The 8,363-nt window shown below is 36.1% G+C and overlaps 1 protein-coding gene across 1 annotated transcript in view; it reads right to left on the bottom strand.

The window, feature by feature from the left end:
• Nucleotides 1–1,673: 1,673 nt before the first annotated feature.
• LOC104410230 (CUB and sushi domain-containing protein 1-like) overlaps nt 1,674–8,363 on the bottom strand; it is a gene marked incomplete at both ends in the record, with an annotated part of 119,333 nt that continues 112,643 nt past the window's right edge. Inside the window, 3 exons of the mRNA XM_010020338.1 lie at nt 1,674–1,883; nt 6,079–6,195; nt 8,219–8,288. Coding sequence (XP_010018640.1) covers nt 1,674–1,883; nt 6,079–6,195; nt 8,219–8,288 — 397 coding nt within the window. The remainder of the gene's footprint in view (nt 1,884–6,078; nt 6,196–8,218; nt 8,289–8,363) is intronic.

Below are 8,363 nucleotides of genomic sequence, written 5' to 3'. Positions count from 1 at the left end.
CCCTTGTCCTACCACTAGAGTCCCTAATGAAGAGTCCCTCCCCAACATCCTTATAGGCCCCCTTCAGATACTGGAAGGTTGCTATGTGGTCTCCACGCAGCCTTCTCTTCTCCTGGCTGAACAGCCCCAACTTTCTCAGCCTGTCTACATACGGGAGGTGCTCCAGTCCTCTTATCATCCTTGTGGCCCTCCTCTGGACTTGCTCCAACAGCTCCATATCCTTTTTATGTTGAGGACACCAGAACTGCACACAATACTCCAAGTGAGGTCTCACAAGAGCAGAGTATAGGGGCAGGATCACCTCCTTTGACCTGCTGGTCATGCTTCTTTTGATGCAGCCCAGGATATAGTTGGCTTCAGATCTCAGATATGTCTGGACTTACCTTGTCCTGAGCTGGTTTTAGCCAATTTTAACAATTGCTAGTAGCCAAGTGACTACTACCTAACATGTTTCAGGTTATGCTCTGCAAATACCATCTATGCTAAAGGCCTGTCAAGCCCTGGCAGTCACTGCTTAACTATCAATAGACCTTTATAGTAATTGAAGCTGAGGAAAACAACTTTCAAAGTTTGGCTGCGAACCTGTAAGAAGCAGACTGTGGTAAGAAAAATATAAAAATAAGTAACTGAAGTGGAACTCAAGACTTAAAAGTAAGAAATGGCTATCATGAACATCATATGTTTCGCAGCAAAGAGCTTGGGATACTGATGGCTGCCTCTCCAGTTCTACAAGAAAAAGACAGAAGCTGTTGTGTTAGGCTCTATAAAAGCACCAGGAAGGTGAACAAAATACAAAAGAAATGAGGAAGGTTTTGCATAACAATTTCAACTACATTGCTTATGATTTTATTCTGTGTTAACTGACTTGGACAACTTTACTGACTAAAAAGAAATTCTTAGCTTTCTATATATGATATGCTTCCTTTTTCGCATAGAAGATTTTGCATGTGACACCCATGCCAGCTTCTCATATTTTATCTCCCTCACACATCTATATCCCATGAATAACAGTTAGGCAAGACACAATGTGTATTTAAACAAGTTGTGACAAGGAATATTCCAATGGGGTAGCCAACAATCCAAACTGCATCAGTATCTATGGAGTAATGCTGCATCTTTCCTCTCAATAGGGCACCATTTCAGGACTCTCTCATCCATGTTACTAATATTGCTTTGCATATATTTCTAGGAACTGTGAAATTTGACAGAAATTTGCCAATGCTTTCAAAATTGCATAACAGAAGTATATCAAGAAGCATGACAGTCAGACATCACAAGAGTCTAAGTCCCGTCATCCAAGCAAAACAGGCTAAGATTGATTTGACATATGACTGACTGAAAGGAAAACAAGATTTCTAACAGGGAAGAAAGGAGAAGAACAAATAAACAACACAGTGAATATTAGCAATATTATCCAGTAACAGTACACATTAAAGGGACGGAAAGGGCTAGCAACTTTGTGACCTTTGGCAAATGACATCACTTTGGCTTCAGGTTTTTACACCAGTAAAATAAAGATACCAATTCAACACAATTTCAGTAGAAAAAAACTTCAACATATGGATTAAACAGATTTAAAAATGCTATTTCTTATATGTATAATATTTTTTTTTAAAATTAACTTTTTGTGTTTCCTATTTAACTGCAAAGTTCATGTGCTAGTTCCTACTTACCTTGGTATGTCAGCTTAAATCCTTGCCTGTTTTCTGAGTGGTCACTGTAAAAATGTACAAGTGTTTCATGAGTAGTACTTAGCAAGGGTGATGGAAGTTCCATTCCACTGAACTGTCCAATCATAGAGCTGGTGTGGTAAGGCCCATTCTGTATTTCAAGGAAATCATGATTTGCTTCAGTAGAGAAATTCAGAAATTGAATGTGTGCACCTGCAGCATTGAGAAGGAAAGAAAAATCAAGATCCTTTAAGGTCCCTTCCAGTGCAAACAATTCTATGATTCTATGCTGCTTAATGCTATGGCATGCAAATTAAAAAAAAAAAGTTATAGGCATTGTATTTATATTTTAGCCACCATTCAGAGTGCAATGCCGAAATTAATGAAATAGCCACCAAGTATTGCAAGAGTTGGAGCTTCTAATTTTTTGGTACCCAATAAATATCATAACCACCCATGAAGGGACCAACTAAAGGAAGTCACAAAGTCAACAACCAGATATTTACCAGGCTCGTAAACCAGCCAACAGAAACACGCAAGGGACGGGCACATCACAAACCCTGCTGTGTCATGGCATGGTCAGGACTCAAGAACTTTACTGCTGCTGGGCCAGGTCTCTAACAAAAGCTCAGGATCAGCTCAGTACCCAGGAAGATTACTAACAGAGTGACTTTTCAGAGGCAGAAGTTCACTTACCTAGCTTCAGCTATTTACTTCACCTTGTTTTTCCTGACCCATGTCACCCATATGTGCCTCCTCTTCCCTCCAGCTTGGACCACTGTGTCTTTAGAGCCATTCTACTCTGTATGCAGCTCTACAAAATGCACTGAACTCCAGGATGGTGACAGGTACTTACTCAGGATCATTGACCACAATCCCTCTCTGGAAGTCAGGTGGCTGAACCACGCACTTCTCACAAAATGAAAGGGAGAGAGATGACTCCCAAAATGTTGAACAGTTGGAAGTGTAAGCATAATTCCATGAGAAGAGCCATTTTTAAGTTCTGGCACTGCTTCATGTGGACTAAGGACTTGGAATTCAGGCTTCTCAAACTATGTGTGTATATAATATCAAAAGAGAGATGGGGAGCAAACCCCTGGTTTGAAAGCCAAGAAGTACCACGTAACTTTCAGCTGCACTGCTTGGGCCTAACCTCACTCTGCTAGACTGTAATGAATTAGCCGGAATGGAATCAAACAGAATTACTGAATGAGCTAACAAAGCAGTGTAAAATATTCAATGAATTAACTCTCTGCTTGACATTCTTACTTAGCAGTAGAACATATTTGTCATTCCAGGAGAGTACTTTATAGATTAATCACCAGGGTAAGTCATTAACTCAGTATTGCTCTACAGCTCATTTCTTTGCCTCTGTGGTTTGATATCCCTTGTGTATAAGAGACTTTTTTATATTTTTTTTCCCTTTACAGGAGAAACTAAATAAGTTACCAGATAAAGTGGTTGTTATAGAGCACTCGTAAGAATAGGGAATAGCTCTAGCTCCTTCTCTGACCTACGCAGAGTGCAAGATATAAAAACAAGTATTTCAGATGCTGTATCAGAAAACTTATTCCAACGCTATAAATAAGAGAGACATACACAGAACATATTGAAGTCTCAATAACAGCCATCTCTTGAATGATGTCTGACACGGTTAGTCTGACTTGAGTGAAGTCACTAATTTTACAACGCTCTCAGAATTTAAGACAAAGTAGGACACCAAGCAGCTTGGAAATATCTTGACTTCAGTATCAGCGTTTAGTGATTCCTACTAGTATCAGCATTTAGTGATTATGCTGGATGTCAGCAGCATAGAATTCTAAAGAATTGAGCAGCCACTTGATATTATACTTAAGTTACCAAAGTGACAAGCAGATCATTGTAACTGATGTATCTATATAGATCCCAAGTCAGTGTTTAGCTATTTAAGTAAAAGTAGCCTACTGTTCTGAAATAGCCTCTTCTGAGCCACAGAATATCTTTAAAATCGAATCATCCTTATTTAACTACTGAGAGGGAATTTATACAACTAGCTGTAAATATTCAGTATAGAAAAATCTGTATTTTGAAAGTAAAAACTAGGTTTACCAGTTACTTAAAAAAAAATTAACTGTCTAAAATAACCACATTTTAAACACGAACATAAACATGTATTTTACCTAAAGGTTTTTCAAAGATGTTAATTTCAGTTAGAGGACACACTGTAGGTGTCACTCAACCCTTAACTCACAATTGTCAATTTGATATGTCAAAGAAGAAGTCTTCTACACTAAATAACTTCTTACATAAAATTATACAGAATAAAACTGAGTGCTACAGAAAATAAATCATTATCCAGTCAAACTATAATTATACTACTTCCTGCTCCAATCTCAACAGGATTTCCTTTCTCACTTGAACAGACTCTAAATAATGAGAATTCCAAGCTGAGTTAATCTTTTTTACAAATGCTAATCAATTAACTGCTACCTGAAATCATTGCAAAATCACAACAACTCACTTGAAAATACGTACTTTCCACCTATTTACAATGTTTGGATTTTAGTAACGTCTTTTTTTACATGATCAGTAAATTTTCATGTAATGAAGAGAGCACTTGACTCTGGGACACATTTAGCTCCCACAATTTTATTGTTGGACTTTGTTTAAGCACACCTGTGTGCATGCACGAAGTCAGTAATATCATGGGCTTCATTCAGTTGCAAAGTTTGAATAAATGGATGGGAATAAAGGAATACTTACTGAGAGATGAAGTCACTGTGAGGTTAATTATTTCAATGGAATTTGAATCAATCATTACATGTTCATGAGTGTCCTCTTGATCAGTTTTTGTGCACAGTGCTAATCTCTAACTCATTCAGCATCACATTAAAATCCTTTCAAAACAAATCCTGGAGCATTATTCAATTTTGGAAATATTTTCTATTTTTCAGTGACTTCATGTATTTATTTTGATACAACAGAATGAATGTAGACAAACAACTCTTAGGTAGACAAGCTTATACTTGTGATTAAAACAGTATCCAAGATTTTGCAGTGGAAGTTCTCTGTGAAAAATCACAAAAATCAAACTTTTTGAACCTGCTATCTGTGGATTATTTGACAAACACTTTGGGAAAAAGATCCCTGTAGCAACTTCACTACAAAAAATACCCTCTTCTACTATTTTTGAAAGCAATGATAGATCGATGGTATAAATGCCTTATACCTTGCCAGACATAACCATAATCTTTTTTATTTGTAGGATTACCAGTCTTTCTGAGAAGTGAGAGGGATAATAATAGGATACAAGACACTCTTGTGTAACTAGTTCATGAAACACCATCTACATAGAAAAGCTGAAAGGAAAAGAGCAACTCTGAGAAATAAGAAGGACTGTTTTTAAAAGGCAGTATTGTAGCAACCTCATTAGGATGACATCGCTCTAGAACAGTAGCTTGTAATTTACATTTTCTGCAAATGTAGCTGTAGAATGCCAATATTAGCCAACGATGTCCTGTCTATGATGGTCCTAAGGATGTAAGGATAACTAAGGCTACCAAGGCTGTTTATAACTACAGTGGATCAGGCACACACTGATAAAGGGTGCTCTTACGAACAGCAGCACAGTATTTCTACAGATTAATTTAGTAAAATACCCTCTCTATATATAGTAGTACATCTTACTACGAAAATTCCTCTTATGAATGCAAATGGAAAGCATTGAAAATAAATTAATTTCCAGAGATGGGTATAGTGAATTTCATAATGAGCTTTTAAAATTGAAGTTCTTATTTGACTACTAGCATTGAATTCACAGTATAGGGCATAATGTTTCACAAGAAAACTTATTCCTTTCTTATTTCCAATAATGATAGAAGACTGTGTTTTATACTTGCACTAACAGATCCCTTATCATCCATGACTACCTTATCAACCTAATTATTATTTATTGTAAAGGTATTTTCTGTATGACAATATTCTTAAGGCAAACCTAGAAAATTTCTAAGTTGGCAACTGTTACCTGGGATTTGAAATACATTTTTAGAATGTTTTCAATCAAATTCACAGTGCTAGAAATAAGGTTCTGTCCATCTTCATAGAACATAAGAAATACTATTTGAAAGTCACTTGGGGAACAATGAAAAGACATTAAACAGAAGACCAATAATTAATTTAGAAGTTACATTATCTGCTTCATCTGATGTCTTCAAGCAGCAGATTTCGTTTGCTCTGAAATCAGTTTCTGAGTCAGGCTGAGTTTTACAAATAACAAGCCGCTTTGACAAAGATGTATTTTTAAATTGCCAACCATTTTTAAACCAATTCACTGGATAAAACCTATTTCATGGTGGAATTTAAAATATTCTTATATATATTTAAATCTCGTGATTATAAATAATTGTTCCTTAAAAGAAAGTTTACTTACCATATCCAATAGGCAATAAAATTTTCCATGTACAATCTAAGTTACTAGGGTAATTTCCAGGAAAACCTGGGCTCAGGATCACACCACCCATGCTTGTAAGTGTTCCACCACATTTAGCTATTAAAAATAAAAAGAAAGTCATGTATCTTTTAATAATATTATTTCTTAATATACAATTAATTGAATAAAAGATTTTCCAGTTTCTCCCCATGCCCCCAGAGCAGTGAACTTTTCCCAGTCAAGACATTCCTCATGAAGGAGAAAAAAAAAATAATAATTTGCTTACTATCTGTATGCTTTTCTTCAGCCAATTCATGTGTTTGAAAACTGAAAAGCCATTTGCATCATTTAGGATGACATAGAGCTGAATTATAAGTAGGTGAAGCAACTTGTAAAGAAGTGGCAGAATTTACACTTTCATTAGGACAACACTAGTTACACTTTCACTAGGACACTTTCACTAGGAGGAACATCAAGAAATCAAATTAAAAACTTGTAATGTATATTTATTATTTGAGGAATCATTATGTTAAAGACTACGAGTTTTCATGCCAAGTATTAAAGGGATGTATGATCTTGTAACAGAATTGCACTACTTTTTACTGTACATTATGATAATTGTACTGAAAAAAATTAAAATAATATACTGGTTAGACCACACAAGAAATTGAATCAAAATAGGAAGAACTGCACTAAAAAGCTAAGAAATCAGTATCGAACTTCTCAGATATATCTATCTCCCTTCAATGCTAAACATATTATTTAGTGAAACCAACAGACTTTGGTTTGCATTTCTAGAAAAATCAACATTTTAAAGGGTAGGAGTGGTGGCGGTGGGATCATGTTTTAGGGACTTGTTTCTTTTTTTTGGGGGTATTTTAGCTTCCAGGATAGCAACATTTCATGAACTGAAGGGGGGAAAAAAACCCCAACCAAACAAAAAAACCCCACAAACAAACCAAACCAAAACAAAAAACCCAACCCATCCCCAAAACAAAAACCAAGCCAACAAACCAAACAAAAAAACCCACAAAAAACCCCAAAGCATAGTTTTTGAATAGGAACTATACTTAATAGAAAAGGTAAAACATAAGATTAGCCCAACCCCCATTAGCCAGCCAAATCCCAAAATACACCTTCCTGAATAGATTTTCCATTTCTAAAACTGATTTGAAGCAACTGCACTGCTTTCATATTAATCTGAAGTGACTGCTTCTGTGGAAGTTGACAGAACAATATAATATATAGGCCCAACTTGACAAGGAATCTTTAAAACCATTTGACATTAAATTGCTCAATATCATTCCAATCTTTTAAATTCCTCTTAGATATGAAGCTAAAAGGCACAGCTTTTGCTGACTGAATATAGAAGTTAAAAGCATTCACTGAAGAACGTATTTCAAAGCTGAAGTGACAGAATGTTATGATGGACCTGTGCTTCTTTCTCCTCTATTCCTGCTTTTTCTTGCGCATGCAAAACGACACCAGAAACTTAACTCTCTTAAACTTTATTTAATCACGAAACAATGCAACAGAACAAGATTATTTTCTACATAGGGAAAACTCACATCTGCTGGGTAAGGTCTTGGTGGCCTTGAAGGGGAAATATTTTATAGCTTTGCCTTTTTACTCAGCATTGTTTAACAGCCTTCTCAGATGAAAAGAGCCAGCCTTCTCTGGTTCCCTATAGCTCTTTCATTCCATAAGCCCTGAAGGTTTGACTTCAGAGCTCCTTTCTGCTGCATATAGATTGCCTGCTTCTTTGAGAAGTTTCCTAGACTCCCTGCATGACCTGGCTTGTTCTTGAGAAGTTTCTCTAAGCTGAGCATGCTGCAATAGGAATGCGTTAACTTCCTCTCCCGTCTGAAGATTAAGTTTGAATCAAAGCAGAGTATTCGGGACAAGCTAAACAATGGTAAACATCCGGATTTTCTCCTTTCCCCTCTCATAATATTCTTTTTAAATAGCATATACACTATATATAAAGAAAAAAAAATAATCTGTATTTCACAGATAGAAATGGAAACTCAAAAAAGTTTTGAATTAAACAGAATTAAGTGAAGGAACAATAGGCATGACAAAGTCAGGAGTTTCTTCTGAGTGATGGTCAGAACACACTGAAAAAAGTATGTATCCATACCAATGCAGAGAGGAGATGGATAGTTCCAGCGTCGAACTGTTCCTGGCATACAAGAAATATGAGAACGACCCTGTTTGGAAAGTGCAAAATATGAGATTACAGATACTCATTATGGGACTTCTCATGAAGTCAGAACTACAGAGAA

Source organism: Nestor notabilis, unplaced genomic scaffold (assembly GCF_000696875.1).
Source record: "Nestor notabilis isolate BGI_N333 unplaced genomic scaffold, ASM69687v1 scaffold3578, whole genome shotgun sequence".
NCBI classification, from domain to species: domain Eukaryota; kingdom Metazoa; phylum Chordata; class Aves; order Psittaciformes; family Psittacidae; genus Nestor; species Nestor notabilis.
Note: the sequence above shows the minus strand (reverse complement) of the source record. Positions and strands in the feature narration are given on the sequence as shown.